General features: G+C 45.8%; 2 protein-coding genes across 2 annotated transcripts in view; one reads left to right on the top strand and one right to left on the bottom strand.

Annotated features, from left to right (window-relative positions):
* Positions 1-25,586, bottom strand: part of LOC137535386 (zinc finger protein 585A-like) — a 764,031-nt gene that overhangs the window by 225,918 nt on the left and 512,527 nt on the right. The gene's annotated exons all lie outside the window — the stretch shown is intronic.
* Positions 9,385-25,586, top strand: part of LOC137535853 (zinc finger protein 585A-like) — a 43,099-nt gene continuing 26,897 nt past the window's right edge. The window contains exons 1-5 of the mRNA XM_068257736.1: positions 9,385-9,529; positions 14,879-14,976; positions 15,057-15,327; positions 22,089-23,453; positions 24,115-24,176. Of these exons, the coding sequence (XP_068113837.1) occupies positions 9,496-9,529; positions 14,879-14,976; positions 15,057-15,327; positions 22,089-23,453; positions 24,115-24,176 (1,830 nt within the window). The 5' untranslated portion in view covers positions 9,385-9,495. The remainder of the gene's footprint in view (positions 9,530-14,878; positions 14,977-15,056; positions 15,328-22,088; positions 23,454-24,114; positions 24,177-25,586) is intronic.

Below are 25,586 nucleotides of genomic sequence, written 5' to 3'. Positions count from 1 at the left end.
GATAGGCTGAAGCCTATCAGAGGCGGTACAGGACGGATCGCTGTCCTGTACTGCCCATGGGAAGGAGGGGAGGGAGGGAAGGAGAGAGAGGGAGGTATAGCGCTGCAGAGAGGGGGCTTTGAGGAGCCCCCCCTTCCCACTAAACACAAGTGAGCGGACCCCCACAGCCGGACATCCCCCTAGTGGGGAAAAAAGGGGGGTAGTCTGGTCGCCCTGCGTGGTTCCCGATCTGTGCTGGGGGCTGAAGAGCCCACCCAGCACAGATCACACAAAATTAGCCCGGTCCTTAAGTGGTTAAGCCCCCCTCCTTAACTCCTAACCTTATCCTCTCTGTGCCCCCCTCCCTAACTCCTAACCTTATCCTCTTTGTGCCCCCCTCCTTAACTCCTAACCTTATCCTCTCTGTGCCCCCCTCCTTAACGCTTAACCTTCACCCTAACCCTTAATCCTACTTCTCTAACCCCTAACCTTAACCCTAACCACTCCCCCAAGGTTAGGAGTTAAGGAAGGGGGGAGAGATTGGGGGTTAACCACTTAAGTACCAGCGGTCTCTGCCCCCTTAAGGACCAGAGACTGCTGGTACAGAAATGGTGAAATCCCGATGGAGAATGACGAATTGCCGCACTTACCCGCCGCAATTGCCGTCAACGCCGCACGGCAGGAACCTTGGCCACCCACTCTTCCTGTGAGCCGGTCAGGAGCCGCTTTCATTGGCTCCTGACCCTGCCTATCAATGTAATCCATCATAGAGACAGGCAGAGCAAGTAAGCTGCGGCGAGAGATGTCGGGATTCAGCGGTGAGATCGGCGGGGAGTGACGGAATCGGCGGATGTGCGCAGTGGCGGCTAATTGAAATCTACGCCCTGCCAACCAGGTGACCACCAAAACCTTGGTACTAAAGTAGTTCAAGAGGGGGCAGTTAAGGTTAGGTTAAGGAGGGGAAGGGGTGATTAAGGTTAGGGGTTAAGGAGGGTGATTAAGGGTTAGGGTTAAGGTTAGGAGTTAAGGATGGTGGAGATGAAGGGTTAGGATTAAGGTTAGGTATTAAGGAGGGGGGGGGGGGGGGTTAAGGGTTACTAATTTTAATAAACTCTTTTTTTTCTGTGTTTTTAGTTGTGTGCTGTAATTTATGTGAGTAAATGTGTTCATTCTGCACCTTATAGCCACAGCACCTCTATTGAAAGAGATTCCAGGTTGTAATCTGAGACACTGATGCTGAAGGGATTGAAACATTGTAACTTTTCCTGAGTGTGTAACTGCCTGGACGGCATAATAGGTAAGCGCCATTGGTAAATACCATCAAAGAAAATAATAAAGATTAAACCAGTATAGCTGCACTCAGAGCCAGGACAAGGTCCTCCAGCACCCAAGGCTGAGACACCAAAGTGCGCCCCTCCATCCCTCCCGCCCCAGCCGTCACACACTGATTGCTATTAGACTAAGAGGCGCCCCAGAGCCCCCAACACTCAGAAAACCTTAATCTCTAGTTATCTGGCTTGCAGTCACTGTCATGTATCCCCTTTTCTTATTTCTCTCTACTACAAACACAATAGAGGAATGACAGCTGAGTGAGTTGTGCGCCTCCTCCTACACTGCGCCCTGAGGCTGGAGCCTCTCATCCCTCTGCTTTGGCCCAGCACTCCTGAGATCAATATGTATTGCATAAATTGCATAGACTCTAGTGAAGAACAATAATTATTATAAATGATGGCTGTAGTGCATACAAAGGACAGTGTTCATGTTAGGATGGAGCATAAACCCTAAACCCACCCTATACCACACTCCTATCAAGCACAGATATCGCCATCACATAATACCCCTCCAACTCCATAATGCCAATAAGCTGCATCTTAGGCCAAAAAGGCTGAAAGTCAAAAACGCTAATCAAGGATGAGGAGGGAAGATATATGCTGATTAATGTTCTTTTTGAGGGATGGAGGTTACCGTTGGGCTCAGTATATTTCCCTAATTAGAAACAGGTTGGACACTTGGAGCTATTGTTGAAACTCGAGGAATTTGCTGAAGGGAGCATTATACTAGGAAGGGATTTAAATATTAGTTTGGATCCAGAAATGGATACGTCAATCGGTCCTATATTTCGGGTGTAGTTTTGACCAGGACAAGGTTGCATCGCCAGCAGTTGGTTGACAGTTGGCGGGTCCAACACCCATCTAATAGGGATTTTAATTATTTGTCGGGTCTACACCAGAGCTACCCAAGAATCGATTATTTTTTGTGTTGCATAATTTGCTATCTGTGGTCAGAGATTGGGGTTGCCACAGTGTCTGATCACACACTTGTGTTCTTGGGCCTGTTTGCGGATACTCTGAGGAGACCTCAGTTGAAGATTGAACAGAGCGCTGCTGTCGGATGAGCAGGTTGTGTCTGTGATTGGTGCTGAGCTGAAGAATTATTGTGAGGAGAATGCTGTGGATGGGACATCAATGATACCAACAAAATTTCCCCCCGCTGTTCGAAGGCATTAGTAAGGATTTTGAAAGATGGGATGTGGATCTTTTTTCGTGGCTGGGTAAAATTAATATTTTTAAAAATGACGGTGATGCCCAAAATTCTGTATTTATTCCAGACGGTGTTGATTGCTCCATTTTTTTTCAACAGGTCGAATATATATCTTTGAAGTTTATCTGGAGGAAAAAAACTTCCATGAACTAGATCTTTATTACTATATGCAAGTAAACTAAGGGGGGAATGTCCGTTTATATCACGCAGCTGCAGTACTCACTCGGATGGTAGACTGGTCTAGACACAGGGACATCGAGCAGTGGGTGGGGATGGAGCTGGAGTTGGTGGCCCACCCATTCCATCATACACCATGGCTCAGAAAGTCCCCAAATATACTTTCCAAGCCATGGTGTATGGTGGAGGGGGGGGGGGTCCCATGCTGGAGGGGCAAGGGGGAAATAACAGCAAGAATCTGATTAGCCATGCTGTATGGTGGAGGGGGGGGGGTCCCATGCTGGAGGGGCAAGGGGGAAATAACAGCAAGAATCTGATTAGCCATGCTGTATGGTGGAGGGGGGGGGGGGTTCCCATGCTGGAGGGGCAAGGGGGAAATAACAGCAAGAATCTGATTGTAAATAGAGAATAGACCACTTTGCATCAGATTGAGGCCCTTCTGGGTGCCTCCGGGCTGGACAAGGGGAGTCTTATCTGCTTCCATCACTTTCTGAGGTCGTTGGGTAGTAGGAGGGAGTTCTCAAGGGATTTAACCACATTTTAGGGTTAGTGTGTAGGGCAGGGGGAAATTAGGGGGACCCTCTCGAGGATATATGACATCCTAAATGAGGAGGCAAACCCAGCAGGGTTCATTAGAGGTCAGTGGGAAGGGGACCTGGGTAGAGGATTTTTTTTGTGGCATCTAAGACTCAGGAGTCAAATTGTAACTTTTCACCAGGTGTTACTGGACCCTGGATAGACTGAATAGGATTTATCTGAATGTGTCACCCATGTGCTGGAGATGCAACAAAGGAAAAGGGATGATACTGCATATATTTGGGGAGTTTGAGGAGTTACGGTTTTGGACAGATGTGAAGAATTATATGCAGACGATCCTGAGGTTTATCCTGCCAGATGACCTGGCTTTTTTTTTTGCTTCATGCAAATAAGCGGAGCATTAAAGAGGAGCTGTCAGCCATACTATCTCAGAAAAAAAAACCCACATATATAAGTAGATAAATACTTGCTCTACTTACATAACATATGAATTGCACTGTCCACGTTTGGAAAAAAAGAAAAAATACTTCTTAGGATTACTTTGACTGTCTATCTTGATGCCAATCCTGACATAATTTCCTCCCTTACTCTGTCTGTGTATCATTGCCACCCTCCTCCCAGTCTTCAGACATTACCACCCAGCTCTGCAGTAGAAAGTGCATTGAGAGATATTGGCCAATCAGAGAGGAACAGAGGTGTGGGAGGGGAAACAGGAGGAAAAGAGGCTTCAGCCAATAAGGCTGCATTATTTAAGTCTGAGGGAAAAGTAAAGAAAAAAGAAAAAGAAAACCCAGCATGCCCTGCAACTTCCTTTGTGCAGCAGATGTACCAAATCAGAGCCACGGAAACTGGGGAATGATGTTTTAGGGAAAATAAAAAAGGAGTGATTTTTAACTTTTGGTTTGCCTGGTTAGCATCCTCATTACTTGTTTAACAGATAAAAATAAATAATAGATTTTTGATTTTATGCCCAACAGTTACTCTTTAAAAAATAAAAAATTAGGTTTTGTGTAGTCTGGGGTAAGATTGGCCGCCCCCTTGAGTGATTGAGGAGTGAGATGGGGTGTGGGTTTGGGTATCTTTGATAGTGGATTAGGGATAGTTTGAGAAGACATTGAAATTGATGAATCGTAGTCTGTCTTGTGTGTATATTTTATTTATTGTGTATGTATGTGTAAAATTTGAAAAAAATTCTAGAAATAAAGATAATTTTTTTTATATATATTATATATATATCTAATCAAGGAAGGCATCAGTCCATCCAAACTAAACTTTATAATCCTGAAGTAGATTATGATGAGCATATTACCAGTGTCCAGTAACTGCCATCCGGCATGCGGTGTGAGGCGGTAAAACCCGGGGAGATATAACACCAAGTCCAAGGGGATAGGCCAAATCAATTTAATTGAATAAGTTCCCGTGTAAAAAATGGAGCAATATAGCATAGGACCTGGAGTGTAGTAACAGCCGATCCCGTAGTGAGCATCCACATGTAACGCGGACCATGTAGCTGCAAAGCCTAGTGAGCTCCTTAGTGAGCGCCCTCCTCCTTAGTCGCCCACAGATCATCTAACCCAGTGTTTCTCAACATTTTATTGGTATGTACCCCTTTCAAAACCATATACTCACGAAGTACCCCCTAGCATAGTAAACATTATCACAAGTACCCCTTGACAAATATATATTTAATCGTAGTACATTATAATTCGTTTTAAACCATTTCCAAGCTTTTACTATTGCTTATAATTAGCTAATATACTAACTTGGCTTTGTTTAAATAAGAATTATCATTTTCTAAAACTCTAAATTTGTTATTCTTGGTTAAGTATATCAAGCCCGAGTACCCCCTGGAACCCTCAGAAGTACCCCCTGGGGTACGCGTACCACACGTTGAGAAACTATGATCTAACCCATCCAGTAACGGTAGTTAAAGTTGCGTGCCTAGCTTGAATGCAATGTTTGCAACGTCCCTTAACCAAAGTTCTGCAGCAGGACCACACTCCACTATCAAGTGTTCGCTGCCAGGTGGAGCCACTCCCAAAACTTTTCTGGCATTCCAGGTTGAATGCTAGATCAACAGCATCTGTCAATGCATTTCACCCCGCCTACTTGGAAGAACATATGACAAGTGGTGTATAGACCGCTCTTCCCTTGTTTACCGCGGGTGGCCCCGTGTTTAGCACAACTTCCTCCTCTTTCTCTCCCTTCTAATTCTTCATGTTTTTCTCTTACTGCTTTTCTCTTTTTCCTTCCACAATGTATAATTAACTCCTCCCCATGCCAAGAGGGACAGCTTCCCCGATAAGGGTTTTATCCGTTCTTAACCTAAAATTCTCAGGAGTGCCTCAGAGTATGACCCTGTATGGGCCTGAGGGCGCTCTCTTATCCCGCAGCATCATGTTGTGACGGAATTGTCAAATGAGTGGATTGCTCATTATCCTACCAGGAGTGCCCTGCGGGGTCTCCCTTTATGCCTGATGCCATAGATATGCCACTATGTCTATCCTTCATGAGGTCCTTCTAGGCAGGATGTTATTAGCTCCCTTCCATGGCTGGATACAATTAGTGTACTCTAGGATGGCACTGGTTGGCCACCCTCTATTGTATATATTTTTTGATCTGCTTGTATCTCATTCTATATTCTATGCAGAATGTTTATTTTTTTGCCTTAGTATTGTTGTAAATGACATGAGAATAAAAGAATATTTTAAAAAATGATGTATTAATAATAAAGATTATGATTGAGGAGCAGAAACAACACAACACAACACACTGTGATGGAAAAACAGTTGGTGGCGTCTGAGAAGACATTGGATGTGTATGGGGATGGACCTGAATTCAAGAGATTGAATCATAAGATTGAAAGGAGAATTGATTAAGGGAATGAAACGGTTAAAGCTAATAAACAAACAAAAGCTTCCATGAGATGTACAAGATTTTAAGAAAGGGGAGACATTTACAGTATGATCTGTAAGAATCAGCAAAGGGAAGGGGCGTTAGCTGGGCCTCATCTTCCGGGGAACCACAAGGTAATGCCTCTGCTTCAGATAATGAAGATCAGGAACACAAGGAGAAAAGGAAACAGGTAAAAGGTATATTAATGAAATGGAGAGTGTGCTGTTGCTAGATAAAAAAAAGCTTTTTAGTGAAAACAAGCCAAAGAAAAGTAGGCGGGGCTGGGGAGGCTCAGAAAGCAAGAAATATCACACATCAGAGATAGCTGAGCCTCAGGCCAAAGATATTATTAGTATGTCTGATGTTGTCCTTGATGAAAATAATATTTTTTTTACCACTGCTGAGGATGCTATTGCCTGGATGACCAGCAGGGTATGAATGTTGCACTTGCACCACCACCCTCTCCCATGCAGTGAGCGCAGGCTGCGGTCTGTTTATGGTGTTGCACCACTTGTGAATGCCAATACTGTGGAATGTGTTATACTTCACTCTGGGTTTTCTTCCACTATGATCAGTGGTGTAACTAGAGGGGTGCAGGCATGGCTCATGCCACATTTGTGTCACTGAGTGATTAGTGTACAGTGTTGCACCGTTATACTTACCAATCCATTGCTGGCCTCTCAGAACGCTGTCCTAGGAGACTTCTGGAAACGGCGTGGATGATGTCCTGGCTGCTGGAACACACTCTAAGGAGCATGTGCATACCTCTGCAATGCAATTGTGGCTAGAGAGGGGCAGGACTACAGTACTGGCGCAAAGGCCAATGTATTTAAACACTGGCCAATCTCTGCTCAGTGCTGTTCTGTTAGAGAAGCCGCGATGTCTCACACCATTTGTGACACTAGTCACACAGTATTGTCAGTTCAGTCCTTAGTAGGGATGCACACACACCCCAGGAGAAAAGCAGGCACACCCCAAGAGAGAGGCAGACACACCCCAAGAGAGACGCAGGCAGACCCCATGAGAGACGCAGGCAGACCCCAGGAGAGACGCAGGCAGACCCCAGGAGAGACTCAGGCAGACCCCAGGAGAGACTCAGGCAGACCCCAGGAGAGACTCAGGCACACCCCAGGAAAGAAGCAGGCACACCCCAGGAGAGACGCATGCACACTCCAGGAGAGACGCATGCACACTCCAGGAGAGACACAGGCACACCCCAGGAGAGACGCAGGCACACCCCAGGAGAGACGCCGGCACACCCCAGGAGAGACGCAGGCACACCCCAGGAGAGACGCAGGCGGACCCCAGGAGAGACGCAGGCGGACCCCAGGAGAGACGCAGGCGGACCCCAGGAGAGACGCAGGCGGACCCCTGGAGAGACGCAGGCAGACCCTAGGAGAGACGCAAGGCACGCCCCAGGAGAGACGCAGGCACGCCCCAGGAGAGACGCAGGCAGACCCCAGGAGAGACTCAGGCACACCCCAGGAAAGAAGCAGGCACACCCCAGAAGAGACACGGGCACATCCAAGAGAGACGCAGGCACACCCCAGGAGAGAGGCAGGGACACCCCAGGAGAGACGCAGGCACACCCCAGGAGAGACGCAGGCGGACCCCAGGAGAGACGCAGGCACGCCCCAGGAGAGACGCAGGCACGCCCCAGGAGAGACGCAGGCACGCCCCAGGAGAGACGCAGGCACGCCCCAGGAGAGACGCAGGCACGCCCCAGGAGAGACGCAGGCACGCCCCAGGAGAGAGGCAGGGACACCCCAGGAGAGACGCAGGCACACCCCAGGAGAGACGCAGGCGGACCCCAGGAGAGACGCAGGCACACCCCAGGAGAGACGCAGGCACGCCCCAGGAGAGACGCAGGCACGCCCCAGGAGAGACGCAGGCACGCCCCAGGAGAGACGCAGGCACGCCCCAGGAGAGACGCAGGCGAGCCCCAGGAGAGATGCAGGCGCGCCCCAGGAGAGACGCAGGCAGACCCCAGGAGAGATGCAGGCACAGCCCAGGAAAGACGCAGGCAGATCCCAGGAGAGACGCAAGCAGATCCCAGGAGAGACGCAGGCACACCCCAGGAGAGATGCAGGCAGACCCCAGGAGAGACGCAGGCACACCCCAGGAGAGACGCAGGCACACCCCAGGAGAGACGCGGGCACACCCCAGGAGAGACGCAGGCACACCCCAGGAGAGAAGCGGACACACCCCTGGAGAGACGCGGGCACACCCTAGGAGAGACATACAGTTTTCCCTGGCAGTCTCATGGTCCCGGTCCCTCTCCCCTCCCCCATGCAGCATTCCCTGGCAGTCTAGTGGCCCCCCTGCTAGTCCATACAATGTTCCCCATGCAGAGATTGGTGCTGGGAGTAATGCTATGTAAGTACCTTACCTCTCACATTCCAGCGTCACTTTATCTACCGCACGCTGAGCCACTGTAATCTAGCGTGAAACGGCCATCAGGCTTTTTGTGCCCAGCACCCACCGCACCACCACACTCCGCAGCAATGGTATGAGATTTTTGTACACTGTTCCATGTGTACTACTACCATACCTCCCAACTTTTTGAGATCAGAAAGAGGGACACTTGAGCCACACCCATAATCACACCCTCGACACACCCCTAGTCACGCATACCATAAAGATTTCATAAGAAAAATGTTATTTTATAATTCAAACCACACTGGTCCTTTCTATCCTGGTTCATTTTCCTTCATATTAACATTTTAAAATTAGTAATATATCAATATAAAGGATGGGAATAAAGTTTAGAGTCAATTAAACACATTTTTAGTAGAGAAATATATATATATTTACATAGAAAGAGGGACAAAGTCCTGAAAGAGGGACAAATGAAGAGGAAAGAGGGACAGGGCTCTCAAAGCATAGCTCCCAACTCCAGTTGGGAGCTATGCTACTATTATTTACTGTGCCTCACATGTTGGAATAAAGCATCTGCAGTGACGATCCTTTCCTCTCCTCTGTTTTATATATATATACAGTCATGGAGAAACCAGGATTGTTGGGAGGCATGTAAACTGTTATTTACCAGCTAACCCTCAAAGTAGAGATACAACCAGGTAAAACCTGCAGATTTGAAAAAAAAAAAAAAGTAAACTGCAATTCGCCTATTCTCCACAAGATGGCGATTCATACCAGGAAGTACTGTTTGGCACAGACCGGAAGTTGGGCATTATTGGGAGGAAGAGGAGGGAAACCATTGCTGGAACTGGCAGAAGAGGAGGTAATAAGATATACGAAGATATTTGTGATTTTCCATACCTCCAGTGACACCCTAATTCAACATAACGTTTCTCTATCTCCCCATGAACTAAGGGCAGCATATAGAAGGACATCTACAAGGACACCATGATGGAGAATCAGCCGCCCCTCACATCTCTGGGTAAGAGGAGACTTTCATTTCTTGTCAAGGAGAGAGCAGTACGGAGGGTCAGTGTGTGTGCTTCCTACAGATGGATCCAGTAACAGAAACCCACCAGAGAGATGTACAGGTCCTCTTTATTCCCAGGATTGTCCATCTAGATTCCCCATCATCTGATTAATACATAGAGACAATGTACTCAGTCAGTATGTGTGCTTCCTACTGATGTATCCAGTAACAGAAACTCACCAAAGAGATGTACAGGTCCTCTTTATTCCCAGTATTGCCCACCTAGATCTCCCATCATCTAATAAACACATAAAGATAATATAGTCAGCCAGTGTGTGTTCCCTACAAATGCATTCAGAAGCAGAAACCCACTACAGAGATGTACAGGTCCTCTTTATTCCCAGGATTGTCCACCTAGATCCCCCATCATTTGATAAACACAGATACAATGTATTCAGTCAGTGTGTTGTTGGCTTGTATAGATAGGTCAAGCAATAGTAACCCACAAATGAAGCATACAGGTACTCTTTATTCCCAGTCTACCTACATAGTTATTTGGATTGAAAAAAAAATATGTCTATTGAGTTCAATAAGAAAATTTTCTACAACACTAGCCTGCACCCTCACATATCCTTATTGATGTAGACTAGAGGAAGGAAAAAAAAACCTTACAAGGCATGGTCCAATTAGCAGCAAAAGGGAAAAAATACTTTCCCAACTCCAGATGGCAGTCAGATAAAATCCTTGGATTAACCCCTGGGAATTACCGAGTAATTATAGCCATGGATGCCTCTGAATGCAAGGAAAGAATCTAAGCCCCTCTTAAATGCAGATACAGAATTTGCCAAATGTACAGAATTTGCCATAACCACTTCCGGCAATACATTCCACATTTGAATCACTCTTACTGTAAAGAACCCCTTCCTTAATAAATTGCTAAAGATTTTTTTCCTCCATGCACAGATCATGTCTCCTAGGGCTTTTGTATAAGGCTAGGGACAAAAAGCTCATCTGCCAATCTTTTATAGTGCCCTCTGATATGTTTATACATGTTAATTATATCTCCTTCAAGGCATTTTTTCTCCAGACTAAATAAGTCGGGTTTATCTAACCTTTACTGGTAAGCGAGACCTTCCATCCCTCATATCAAATTTTTTTATAGACTCTGCACCTGCTCTAAAACTGCAATATCTTTCCTGTAATGTGGTGCTCAGAACTGAATTCCATATTCCAGATGTGGCCTTACTAGAGAGTTAAACAGGGGCAATATTATGCTAGCATCTCGAGTTTTTATTTCCCTTTTACTTAATCCCAAAATTTGATTTGCTTTAGCTGCAGCGGCTTGGCACTGAAAACCATTATTTGACTTGTTTTCGATGAGTACTCCCGAAGTCTTTCTCCAAGTTTGATGTCCCTATCTGTATCCCATTTATTTTGTATGGTGCTAGACCATTGGAACGACCAAAATGCATGACTTTACATTTTTCAACATTGAATTTCATCTGCCATGTATGTGCCCATATAGCCATCCTATCCAGATCCTGTGGCAATATGTCACTATCTTCCTGAGGCAGGGAACACACTTGACTTTCAGTTTTCCGCGCGCGTTTTTCTGCATACTTTTTCTGCACACTAAGTGTGTTTCCATGCAGGAAAACGCGCGCGTTTTTTCACAGCAGCTGATGTAATTGATACAGAAAACTGTCAAAATCTGCAGAATCAGGATGCAGAATGTCAGTTTTTTTTCTGCGCGCGAACAACACAGCAAGTGTGTACTAGCACATTGATTAACATGGGTTCTCAGTTTTTCTGTGCAGAAAACGCGTACGAAAACAGTCAAGTGTGTTCCCTGCCTGAGAGTTGATGATTCTGCACAATTATGTATCATCTGCAAAAATAGCAAAAGTACTTTCTACTGCATCTACTAGGGTATTAATAAATTGAAGAGGGATGTACCCTGTACTGACCCCTGTGGGGCCCCACTGCTAACAGTCACCCATTTTGAGTATGATCCATTGACCACAACTCTTTGTTTTCTGTCCATTAGCCAGTTCCCTATCCATGCACACAAGACTCTTCCCCGGTCCTTGTATCCTCAACTTTTGCATCAGACTGTTGTGGGGAACACTATTGGAGGCCCTTGCTAAGTCTAATGATATCACATCTACAGCATTCCCAATATGCACTGTAGTGGTCACTACCTCATAAAAGCTGAGCATGTTAAGGTGCGTACACACACCTGATTTCTTCAAACGACAGGTCGCCACACCCGCCCGCGGGGCGGCTGTTTTGACGACAGTTTCCCCGTGTGTACAGTCTGTTGGCAGGCTGATAAGGCTGGTTTTGACTGATCCGTCATTTGAAGAAATCAGGCGTGTGTACGCACCTTTAGTCAAACAGGACCTGTCCTTAACAAACCCATGTTGATGCTGAGAAAGATAAGATAAAGGGGTTTATCGATAACTGAACTTAATTCTCTTAGGACCCGAGGATGTATGCCATCCGGGCCATGTGCTTTTTGCTTATTTAGCCTTGCCTTCACTCCTTCCTGCGTTCAGTATTTAATATTAAAATTGGAAGATTGGGACCCTTCTGCATCTATAATTTGCAATAATGATGTTTCCCTTGTGAAGACAGAAGCAAAGCAAGCATTCAATAGCCCTGCTCTACTTTGGTCGTCCACCATTGAGTTCTGTCCTTTATCCTATAGGAGTCCAATACAGTCCACCATGCTTTTTTAGAGTTGATATACTTGAATTACATTTTATATTCCTATTGATTTGATTTTTAGCTTCAATCTTTGCCAGCCTAATTTCTTTTTTACAACTCTTATTGAACTCTTTATAATTGCTTAATGCAGCCTCTGTCCCCTCCTGTTTTAAGACTTTATAGGTGTGAGGCTTATCAAGTTATTTATCTGCAGATCAGCACCTATGCCCCAATCTATCTCCACCGTCTTCACCCTGTGTGGTTCTTCCCTGCTTGAACCGGAAGTGATGAAGTAACACCAGCCTGACTACGGTTACACCCAGGCCTTTAGTGGTGCAGGTATAAATGCTGATCGTAGAGCAGAACCAATAACTCAGCAGAGCCACAGAAGAATAGTCAAGAACAGTCCGAGGTCATAAACATGAATGCAATTAACGCAGAACAGACAAGGATAAGGCAAGCTCAGGTCAAAGTAATTCCAAAGGTCAGTCCAGGCAGTGATCAAGAGAGGTCCAGAAACAGGATAAGGTCTATGCAGGCGGCAGGCAAGGGAAGTCCAGTAAACAGGCAAGGTCAAAATCCAGATAATCCAAACAGTAGCAAGATAACACCCAGCAGTCAGTAAACCAACGTTATCACAGGCAATTTGTCAGTACACACAACAGGTTAAAATAGCATGCATTCTCCAAGCAGTGGCCGGCCACACATCAAGCATCCAATCCTGAGTGACCATCAGAGCCCTGCCTATGTGTCAGCTGACACTCACCACTCGTTTCCTAGCAGCATAGGACGGACGCTTACCCAGCCATGTCCGTCCTTCCCTTTTGACAGGACACATGCATCCACCCTTGTGGTTCGGGACGCCAGACCTGCAGCAGGCACGCGAGAGACGTGCACACCCGGCAGTGTCTGTGCACAATGGAGTCTCGGCGGGGAGAGTCGCATCGATGGATCCCGGAGGTAAGATGGTGACAATAGGCATTCGTTTTCTACATCATTTTATCTCTATCATTTCTATTCATCCATAAAGGCCTTTTTTTATTCCTAGAAGTTCAGTTTCCATATGGGATATATTTACTACAGCATTAATTGAGAATAATTTCAAATGTTTTCCATTTCCCTTCAGTGTCCTTCCCTTGTAGTATATTATCCCAGTCCACTGAACGTAGTGCCTGCCTGAGATGACTGAACTTTGCTTTTCTAAAATTCATTGTTTTAGTTTTTCTGCTGCTCTGTGACATATCAGTCACCAGATCCAATGTTGTGATCACTATTCCCCAAATGTTTTTGAACCTGCACATTTGATACATTATCTGGTCTATTTGATTTGACCAAATCCAGTAGTGAATTCCCCCTAGTTGATTCCGTTACCATTGGAGTCAATTAACTGTTCTTTAAGCTGGATTTACATTTGAAATGTGCGTTTGTGATGCCCCACCCCTGGTAACCTCCACCGCCAACATTTTTAACATGTATGCATCGCTCATTGACTTACATTACTCCTGACGCTACGTTGCCACAGAAATCGGGCAGTCATGAGCTGTTGAATTTGCAGCAGTGGATCTGGCACTTCTGGCACAATGCAACACGGTTATTGTGCTAGACCCCATTACCTTGCATTACTGTTGCGTTACCGTGTGATAAAACAAGGTAACTCAACGCAGATTTACAATGCAAGTGTAAAAGGGGCCTTAGTGTTGCCAGAAATCTGCCACTTTCACCAGAGTGCGTAGCTTCCATATCCCAATCAATGCCTGGATGGTTGAAGTCACCTATAAAGATGACCTCACTTTTACTAGCAGCTTTTTCAATCTGCTGTAGTAATCGCAGTTCTGCAGCTTCATTAATAAGAGGTGGTCTGTAGCATACCCCAATAAGCAATTGGCTACAGTTATTTCTATCATGAATATTTACCCAAACAGACTCCACATCTTCACAATCTTCATCCATCTCATCGTTCAGGACAGCTGTAAAAGAATTCTTAACAAAGAGACAAACCCCTCCACCTTTTTTCCCTGTTCTATCCCTCCTACACACATTGTATCCCTTTAAATTCACTATCCAATCACGGCTTTCATACATCCATTATTCCCACAATCTCATAGCCTTTGTCAGAATGAACTGTAGTTAACCTCCCTGGCGGTATGATTATTTCCAGATTTTAGGGTCTTTTTAAAACGTTTCAGACCCTAAAATCAGTGCTGCAATTTTACCTCCGTCCTCCAGGTGGCGCTGTAACTCTGTAGTGAGATCACTGATGGCGATCTCACCAGAGTGATTCAGAGCCTCGGAGGACAGGAAGGAGAATGGCTACAGACGTTTGGATCCCCGGGAGGTGGGTAAAAACGCCTGCTGCACGCAATACTCTGCATAGAGCTCCCTAGTGGCTAGCCCGGGCATAGCTCAGGATTACCGCCAGGGAGGGTAATCCATTTTATTTGCAAGGCTCCTAGCTTTGGTTACCATGCACTTTATATTTATACCACTACTCTTTCCAATTTTGGTTACATTTAATGGCTACATGAGGGTTTAACTACCTCCTTACACTTTACACTGTCCCCACCCCCCTCTTCCTCCCCTCTAACGCTAGCTCCCCCATCATCTGAGAAACATATAAAGACAATGTATTCAGTCAGTGTGTGTTTTCTACAGATTTATCCAGTAACAGAAACCCACCAGAGAGATGTAGAGGTCCTCTTTATTCCCAGGATTGTCAACAGGAAGAGCCCACCATCCACCAACATTATCAGGTAGGTGGGACTGGGGGTCTCTAGAGACACGAGACTTATATTGTTCTGTGTAGCCTCAGCTTATCATTTTATGCTCTTAGGGTGAAGAACTGATAGGAGTAAAAGTTGAAATCAAAGAGGAAAATGAAAAAACCTATGTGAGGAGTGACCAGCAGTCTATGGTGGAGGGTGAGATGATGAGGACACATGAAGAAGAAGAAGAAGAGACATATGTGAGGAGTGATCAGCAGTGTATGGAGCAGTGGAATGGGATGGCAAAGATTAAAGAAGATGACACTTATAATTCCATTGACCAGCAATCTAATGAGGAGGATATAATGATGGTGACAATTAAAGAGGAAGATATAAGAAGTAAGCATAAACAGACAGGAATTACCTTAATATTCATATGCTTGTTGTTTTATCATACACAGATTATTATTTGGTACTTATATAGCACTGACATCTTACGCAGTGCTGACATTGTCTTGGGACTTAACTGTCTCTCAGAGGAGCTCACAATCTATTCCCTACCATAGTCTTATGTCTAGTAAGGCCACATCTGGAATATGGAATTCAGTTCTGGGCACCACATTACAGGAAAGATGTTGCAGTCTTAGAGCAGATGCAGAGACGAGCAACAAAATTGATACGTGGGATGGAAGGTCTCACTTACCAAGAAAGGTTAGATAAACTGGGTTTATTTAGTCTAGAGAAAAGACGCCTTAGAGGGGATCTAATTAACATGTATAAATCGGAATCGCATTTATTTCGTCAAGCACGACTGGGTCGTGCCCGGAATTGGGCTTGGCACAAGAATACAGGGCATGTACATAGAAACATATGAGACAACAGAGCATAGAACATCTCAAAGAACAATACTTTACAAACACATCTGGTTCCAAACATATACGTAATACCTTTCCAAACACATCAGCCATGTGGTGGTTTATATGCAGAAAGTCATGGGGGGGGGGCAGCCTACGGGGGGAGAGAAAGGGCAGAGCTTATCGAGTTCAGCGAAATTACAGCTGAGGGGAAGAAGCTGTTTTTGTGTCTCGTGGTCTTTGTGGAGATGGACCGGTACCACAGATACCTCCGCCCCACGGGGAGCTGATTGAAAAACTGGTGGCCACGGTGGGAGGGATCCTTGGCAATCTTCAGTGCTCTGGAGCGTAGTCTGGCATTGTAGAGGAAGTCCAGGGCAGGGAGTGTGTTCCCGATGATCCTTTCCGCTGACCTGATGACCCTCTGTAGTTTGCGTCTGTCGCCTTCGGAGGAGCCAGCATACCATACAAGGATGGAAGAACAGAGGACGGATAAATACGTCAGAGGGCAATATGAAAGCTTGGTGGATGAGCTTTCTGTCCCTAGGCCTTCTCAAAGGACTAGAGGACATGATCTGCGCATGGAGGAAAAACATTTTATCCATTTATTTAGGAAAGGGTTCTTTACAGTAAGAGTGATTAAGATGTGGAATGCATTGCCACAGGAAGTCGTTATGGCAAACTCTATACCTGCATTTAAAGGGGGCTTAGATACTTTCCTTGCGTTGAAAGACATCCATGGGTACAATTGCTAGGTAATGCCTGATGATGTTGATCCAGGGATTTTATCTGATTGCCATCTGGAGTCAGGAAGGAATTTTTTCCCTTTTGGGGCTAATTGGACCATGCTTTGTAAGGGTTTTTTTCCTTCCTCTGGATCAACAGGGGTGTGTGAGGGAGCAGGCTGGTGTTGTACTTTGTTCTCTGGTTGAACTCGATGGACGTATGTCTTTTTTCAACCCAGGTAACTATGTAAGTATGTCTGTGTGTTTCATGTAGTGTATGTATTGTAGTCTAGGGCCAATTAAGGGGGGAGCCAATTAAATTAACTGTATGTTTTTGGGTTATTGGAGGAAGCCAGAGTGCCCGGACAAAACCCACGCAGACACAGGGAAAACATGCAAATTCCTTGCCAATGTTGACCTGGCTGGGATTTGAACCGTGGACCCAGCGCTTCAAGGCGAGAGCTTTAACCACTACGCCACCATGCTGACCAGAGAGATTGGTCTCAGTAGGAATGACTTAGTGTGTCCAGCCTTTAATAAGCTGATAATGGTCACTGTACATTACTGTACACAGATTGGTCACAGTAGGGATGACTTGGTGTTACTGGCCTGTAATAAGCTGATAATGGGCACTGTACATTACTGTACACAGATTGGTCACAGTAGGGGTGACTTAGTGTTACCAGCCTGTAATAAGCTGATAATGGTCACTGTACATTACTGTACACAGATTGGTCACAGTAGGGGTGACTTAGTGTTACCAGCCTGTAATAAGCTGATAATGGTCACTGTACATTACTGTACACAGATTGGCCACAGTAGGGGTGACTTAGTGTTACCGGCCTGTAATAAGCTGATAATGGTCACTGTACATTACTGTACACAGATTGGCCACAGTAGGGGTGACTTAGTGTTACTGGCCTGTAATAAGCTGATAATGGTCACTGTACATTACTGTATACAGATTGGTCACAGTAGGGGTGACTTAGTGTTACTGGCCTGTAATAAGCTGATAATGGTCACTGTACATTACTGTACACGGATTGGTCACAGTAGGGGTGACTTAGTGTTACTGGCCTGTAATAAGCTGATAATGGTCACTGCACATTACTGTACACAGATTGGTCACAGTAGGGGTGACTTAGTGTTACCAGCCTGTATTAAGCTGATAATGGTCACTGTACATTACTGTACACAGATTGGTCACAGTAGGGGTGACTTAGTGTTACCAGCCTGTAATAAGCTGATAATGGTCACTGTACATTACTGTACACAGATTGGTCACAGTAGGGGTGACTTAGTGTTACCAGCCTGTAATAAGCTGATAATGGTCACTATACATTACTGTACACAGATTGGTCACAGTAGGGGTGACTTAGTGTTTCTGGCCTGTAATAAGCTGATAATGGTCACTGTACATTACTGTACACAGATTGGTCACAGTAGGGGTGACTTAGTGTTACTGGCCTGTAATAAGCTGATAATGGTCACTGTACATTACTGTACACAGATTGGTCACAGTAGGGGTGACTTAGTGTTACCGGCCTGTAATAAGCTGATAATGGTCACAGTACATTACTGTACACAGATTGGTCACAGTAGGGGTGACTTAGTGTTACCGGCCTGTAATAAGCTGATAATGGTCACAGTACATTACTGTACACAGATTGGTCACAGTAGGGGTGACTTAGTGTTACTGGCCAGTAATAAGCTGATAATGGTCACTTTACATGACTGTACACAGATTGGTCACATTGGGGGGAATTAGTGTTACTGGCCTGTAACAAGCTGATAATGGTCACTGTACATTACTGTATATTGTACTGTCATTTAATTAATCCCCCCTAGTGGTATGGACAAGCTGGCTCGTCCAGCAAAAACATGCTGAAATTGGTATGGAAGAGCCAGGCCTGTCTATGCAGCCAGGGAGATTTCTAGCAGCATGGTGGCGTAGTGGTTAGCGCTCTCGCCTTGCAGCGCTGGGTCTCCGAATCGAATCCCAGCCAGGTCAACTTCTGCAAGGAGTTTGTATGTTCTTCCTGTGACTATGTGGGTTTCTCCAGGCACTCTGGTTTCCTTCCACACCCCAAAAACATACAGATAAGCTAATTGGCTTACCCCTAAATTGGCCCTAGACTACAATACACGATACATACATAAACATATGACTATAGTAGGGATTAGGTTGTGCGCCCCTCTGGGTGACAGTTAGTTACAAGACAATATACTCTGTACAGCGCTGCGTAATATGTTGGCGCTATATAAATAAATAGTTGCTCTGCCGCGCCGGCTCCACTTTTTTAACTTGAATTGGATTCCCTAAGATAGCTGGATGCCTGTCGGAACATTGTGGGTAGCAATCTGTGCTCCCCAAAGTGTGCTAACCAAGCATCCAGCCATCCAAAGGAAACCAACGTGTAGCTGGCGGGGCAGAGAAGTTGCTGTGGCCTCCCTGCAGCCATCCTCCCCCAGATCGGATCGCTTGCCCGCAGCAAGTGACCCTCCTCAGCAATCCCCCTCCTGCAGCGTCCTCCCCTTCCTCCTGCCCACCCTCCCTGCAGTATTCTCCCCTCCCTCTGCCACCATGTTCCTAGCCGTGATCCCCTTCTCCTTCACCCTCCCCCTCCCATATCCCCTGCACTGTGCTGGAAAGAGGATTTACTTACCGTGGCCGCTCTTCAGCAGCAATCATAGATCCTCACCCGCCGCCGCATACGCGGCGGGGGAGGATCTGTGATTGCCACGGGAGAGAGAGGCCACAGTGAGCAAATCCTCTTTTCTTGCAGAGTGCCGGGGATCTCGGAGGGGGGGTGGGGGGGTTAAAGCACCTTCAGCTGGCTACACCTATACCTGGCACTAGTTGACTACATATACCCTGGCACCTACAGCTGGGTACATGGGTACAGCTATACCTGGCTACACCTTTACCTGGCACTAGCTGGCTACATATACCCTGGCACCTACACCAGCTGGCTACACCTATACCTGGCACCAACTGGCTACACCTATACCTGGCTACATATACCCTGGCACCTACAGCTGGCTACACCTATACCTGCCTACACCTATACCTGGCTACTTATACCCTGGCACCTACAGCTGGCTACACCTATACCTGCCTACACCTATACCTGGCTACTTATACCCTGGCATCTACAGATGGCTACACCTATACCTGGCTACTTATAACCTTGCACCTACAGCTGGCTACACCTATACCTGGCTACTTATACCCTTGCACTTACAGCTGGCTACACCTATACCTGGCTACTTATTCCCTGGCACCTACAACTGGCTACACCTATACCTGGCTACTTAGACCCTGGTACCTATAGCGACTACAGCTGGCTACATATACTGGTGGTACCTATACCTGGCTACCTATACTGTGGCATCTATACCTGGCTACCTATACGGGGGACTAAGTACTGCATTGCACATTATGTTTTTGAACCCACAGGTGGGGGGATGCAATTTTACACCCTCCCCTGGGAGCAATTAAGCCTAGAAACTGCTCTGATTGGAAGCATAGCTTCCAATGCACACCCTGCATCAGGCACATGGGGGAGACTTGATGGGGGGCTTATACTAACCTTTGGCGTGCTGATCCCTTATTGCGCACCTCTAATAACTTCCCTAGTGTCTTTTTCCGTGTCCCTCAGATTTTCTTCTCCTTAACTGCTTGCCGACCGCATCATGCCGATGGGCGTGGCCGCGACTGCAGCCCCAGGACCGCCTAACACTGTTTGGCATAAAGTCCTGGGGTAGCAGTTTGCAAGAGATCGCACGCAGGCTGCGTGCGCATCTCCTGCTTGGTGGGCGGAGCAGAGCTCCACCTTCAGTCTCTGAGTGGCGATGGCCGCTCGGAAGACTGTTACACGGCGAAACCACGTGTATTTACATGTACAGCACTGCTATAAGCAGCAGCCCTGTACTGGGGACAGCTGCGTAACACGTCTGACCCCCTGGGGGACAAGAGAGCGATCGGCTCTCGTAGGCAGAAGCTTTTGACAACCGATCGCCGTAATTGACCGGCTGGGGGGAGGGAGGGGTTGTAAAAAAAAAAAAAAAAATGAAAAAAGTAATAAATATAAAAAACAAACCAAAACAATATTTATCAAAAAATAAATAAACACGGAGAGCTCTGTTGGTGGGGGGAAAGGGGGGGGGGAATCACTTGTGTTCTGTGTTGTGCTGCCCTGCAGCTTGGCCTTAAAGCTGCAGTGGCCATTAAGTAGAAAATAGCCTGGTCACTAGGGGGGTTTAACACCATGGTCCTCAAGAGGTTAAAGGAGTCATCAGGGAAAAATAAAAAAATCAGCCTTACTCACCTGGGGCTTTCTCCAGCCCCTTGCAGCCGACTGTCCCATGCTGACCGCTCCTCTCTCCGCCGCCGGCCCAGGCTCCCCGCACGCTGTTCAGGCCGACCTCAAGGTTGTCCTTACTGCGCCTGCATGAAGCATTGCTGTCAATCATGGCCACGTTGTCCGCGGCACACTGTGCAGGCACAGAACTGCTGCTCCTGCGCAGTACGCCGCGGACCACGTGGCCATGATTGACAGCGGCGCTTCACACAGGCGCAATAAGGACAACCTCGAGGCCGGCCTGAACAGCGTGCGGGGAGATCATGATGGCGGCAGAGAGCAGAGAGGTCAACGTGGGACAGTCGGCTGCAAGGGGCTGGAGAAAGCCCCAGGTGAGTAAAGCTGATTTTTTTTTTTTTTCCCTGATGACTCCTTTAAGTGATGACATGTCTCCCGGCGATCGGTGTTAATGATGCCACGGTCATGCAGCGTCATCAACATCTGGCAGCAAACAATTTTTTTTTATTGAATTCAATACAATAACCTGTATTGAATTCAATATTTAAAAAAAAAATGTACAAAAAAAATAAAATGCTTGAAAGTTATTTTCAATTAATTGAACCACTTTTTGCACAGAAATCCTGGGGAAAGTGACACTGGGGAGATTAAATAGCCACTGTGAGGAGCTGCAACAGCAGGGGAGATTACCGACACTGACAGTGTGAAAGGGCCTCAGGGGTTTTGTATCTCCATGACATGAATGGATAATTCCTCCACCTCGCAGCTCCTATAATTTATTGCTGCGTAATGTTACAATAGCTTTATTTGCACAGTTGGGGACAAGAGAGAGATAAAGGGACATTACAAGGAGCATATGAGTGACAGGAGGATACAATGGTAATAAGAATGTGTAAGTGACACCACATTGTTCTACAAACATAACACAGATCTCTTGCTATAAGTACATATAGGTCTGTTGTCACAGGAGTAACACATTGCTTCCATTGTCTCATCAAACTCTGCAATTACTGCTTTCCATGTGTGGCCGATGCTTTATGTGTAGGGAGGGTCAATGAGATGCCATTAACTCTAAAATGGAGCAAATTGTATGCTAATAATATGCAAATTTATGCAGCTGCTGCTTCTAGTACATTTCCAATCTGCATAAACTTTCCATCGACTTGGAATTATCAGCAGCTCCCTGACCATCCCTAATGATAATTGCTCCTCCCTTCAGAATTCTCTAACAGGAAGTGATGATGTTTCTCTATTTGCAGAGCGGAGTCCCGGCATCAGGAACCTCTCAGAGACTCGTCTCTCTGTATCCACAGACTGTTCAACGGATGGTGATGTCACTGGACAAGAGTCTCCTGCAGATATCCTGGTTACCCCAAATATTCCTGTGGACTCTCTTCACCTGTCTAACCCTGAGGGATCTCATACCCAGCACAGCTCTCCCCCTGCTGGAGGGTCGTATTCCTGTTCCACGTGTGGGAAATATTTTACTCAGAAATCACGGCTTGTCATACATGAGAGATCTCACACTGGTGAGAAGCCTTATTCATGTGCTGAGTGTGGGAAGAGTTTTCATCGAAAATTATATCTTGTCAGTCATGAGAGATATCACACTGGTGAAAAGCCCTATTCATGTGCTGAGTGTGGGAAATGTTTTCCAAGTAAATCTAAACTTGTCACACATAAGAGAACCCACACTGGTGAGAAGCCATATAGATGTCCTAAGTGTGGGAAATGTTTTGGAGATAAAGGATACCTTGTCAAACATCAGATAACTCATACTGGTGAGAAGCCTTATGCATGTGCTGAGTGTGGGAAATGTTTTGTATGTAAATCTAAACTCAGCACACATGAGAGATCTCACACTGGAGAGAAGCCCTATTCATGTGCTGAGTGTAGGAAATGTTTTAGGCAGAAAGCAAATCTTGTAGAGCATGCGAGAACTCACACTGGTGAGAAGCCTTATTCATGTTCTGAGTGTGGGAAATATTTTGTACGGAAATCAACTCTTATCAAACACGAGAGCTCTCACACTGGAGAGAAGCCATATTCATGTGCTGAGTGTAGGAAATGTTTTAGGCAGAAAGCATATCTTGTTGAGCATGTGAGAACGCACACTGGTGAGAAGCCCTATTCTTGTACTGAGTGTGGGAAATGTTTTGTACAGAAATCAAAGCTTGTTGATCATGGGAGAGCTCACACTGGAGAGAAGCCCTATTCGTGTGCTGAATGTGGGAAATATTTTCTACGAAAATCTTATCTTGTCATACATGAGAGAACTCACACTGGAGAGAAGCCATACTCATGTGCTGAGTGTGGGAAATGTTTTGGACATAAAGGAAACCTTGAAAGACATGAGAGGTTTCACACTGGTGAGATGCCATATTCTTGTACAGAATGTGGGAAATGTTTTGCACAGAAATCACAGCTTGTCAGTCATGTGAGAACTCACACTGGTGAGAAGCCCTATTCATGTGCTGAGTGTGGGAAATATTTTGCACAGAAATCGCATCTTGTCACACATAAGAGATTTCACACTGGTGAGAGGCCCTATTCATGTGCTGAGTGTGGGAAATGTTTTATAACAAAATCACATCTTGTCAGCCATGAGAGATCTCACACTGTTGGTCAGGGAAACATAGCTTGACCTTCAGTGAACCTGAACACTGCTCATCTCCCCAACATAGCCGGAAAAAGGGAGGATGGAGAGAGGAGTGCAGCAGCCAATAACAGGCTTGTTCAGTTCCGCTTATCCCTCTCTCATCACTGGTGAGAAGCTCTATTACTGCACTGAGTGTGGGAAATGACTTGACCATAATTGCTATTTTCCAGTTTTTGTTTTTTTCCTTGTTAGACGCCCATTGCTGCATTTTTACACATAATCCTAATTAATATTTCAAGTTGTGCAGTGTATTGGTTTGCAAGTGTCAAAAGTCCCTGATCTGAGGTGACATGATGAGATAATCATTGGTACATATAATATTAAATCTAGATACAACTTGTCTGTGTTCACTTTGTTCCATTGCAAGGGTTAATAAACCAGGTGCATTATCTAGGCAAATGAGGCAGGATCTGTGGTCACATGGTCAGACTGGCCACAGCACACTGCTCTCCATCTCCCCAGCATAGCCGGGAGGATGGAGAGAGGAATGCAGCAGCCAATAACAGGCTTGTTCAGTTCCGCTTATCCCTCTCTCATCGCTGGTGAGAAGCTCTATTACTGCACTGAGTGTGGGAAATGTTTGGGCCAAAAGTGTTCTCTGCAATATTTAGTTTATTTCTCTCTAGATGCACATGGCAGCATATTTACACAGAATCCTGAGGAGTATTTCATGCTGCTCAGTGCATTGGTTTGTAAATCTTTATAAAGTCCCTTAACTGAGGCGACCTGATGAGATAAACATGGGTACATATAGTATTAAAGTGCACCTGAACTCAGAACTTTCTCTCTGCTGTACAAGGTAAGCAACAGCATAATAAGCTTTAAAGAAAAACATTACACAAGACAGAAGCAAATAAAGGATTCAATAACCCCGCCCTGCTTGGATTTGATTTTCAGCTTATGGGCCTGATTCACAAAGCGGTGCTAACAGTTAGCACGCTGGTAAAAAGCCCTTTATCATGCCTAAACTCAGTTTAGGCATGATAAGTTTAGGTGTGATAAGTTTAGGTGTGATAAGTTTAGGTGTGATAAGTTTAGGTGTGATAAGTTTAAGCACCAACTGGGTTAGCACCGTAGTGCACAGCTGATCAAAAGTTTTGCGCTAGCAAAGTCTGGTGCACTTCGCATAGAGTTTAATGGCGCTGCTTGGCGTGCGGGACTTTGCGTGCGATCTAAACTTATCACGCCTAAACTTATCACGCTTAAACTGGCTTTTCACCAGCGTGGTGCAATGGTTATCACACCTAAAGTCTCCAACTGGGTTAGCACCGCTTTGTAAATCGAGCCCTAAGGCTGCTTTCACAGTGGGACGTTACAGGCGCACGGTAGAGCAGCCTGTAATGCAGCCCAACTCACAGTAATGAAAAATCGATGGGTTGTTCACAGTGCCCACGTTGAGTTACATTGTAACGTAGCAGGTAAAAACAAAGTGCTGCATGCTGTGCGTTATAAGCGGCTAAGCCGCGTTAGACTGTTTGCACATGCTCAGTAGTATTGGAGGAGGAGGTCTCTCCTCCTCGGCCAGCCACGTGGCTAATTAATATTCACTGCACTACTTCCTGGAGCGCCGCTCTGTGCGGCGATTGGCTGGCAGGAACACGTGATGCCGCATGCGTCCAAGAGTATGCATCACGGATGCATGAAGAGCCGCTTAACGCGGCTCAATGTAACGTCCAGCTTCAACCCCACTATGCGTTGAGTTAGGGGCACATTATGTGACCTTAACGTGGCATCTAACGCAACGTCTTAGTGGGAAAGAAGCCTTAATCTCTGCCAGCCTAATTTCTTTTTACAACTTTTATTGCACTCCTTATAATTGCTTAATGCAGCCTCGGTCCCCTCCTGTTATAGGATCTTATAGGCAATCTTTTTACACTTCATTTTATCTCTAACCTTTCTATTCATCTTTTGGGGTCTTTTTTTATTCCTAGAAGTTTTGTTTCCATATGGGATATATTTTCTACAATATTCATTGTATTTATTGGTAAATACCAAGTAAGAAAAAATTAGAGACTAAACCAGTATAGCTGCACTCATGAGATCAATCAAGTCAAGAGTCTACAGTGTCCAGTAACTGCCATCCGGCATACGGTGTGAG

Source organism: Hyperolius riggenbachi, chromosome 10 (assembly GCF_040937935.1).
Source record: "Hyperolius riggenbachi isolate aHypRig1 chromosome 10, aHypRig1.pri, whole genome shotgun sequence".
NCBI classification, from domain to species: domain Eukaryota; kingdom Metazoa; phylum Chordata; class Amphibia; order Anura; family Hyperoliidae; genus Hyperolius; species Hyperolius riggenbachi.
This window is presented reverse-complemented; position numbering and strand designations above follow the sequence as displayed.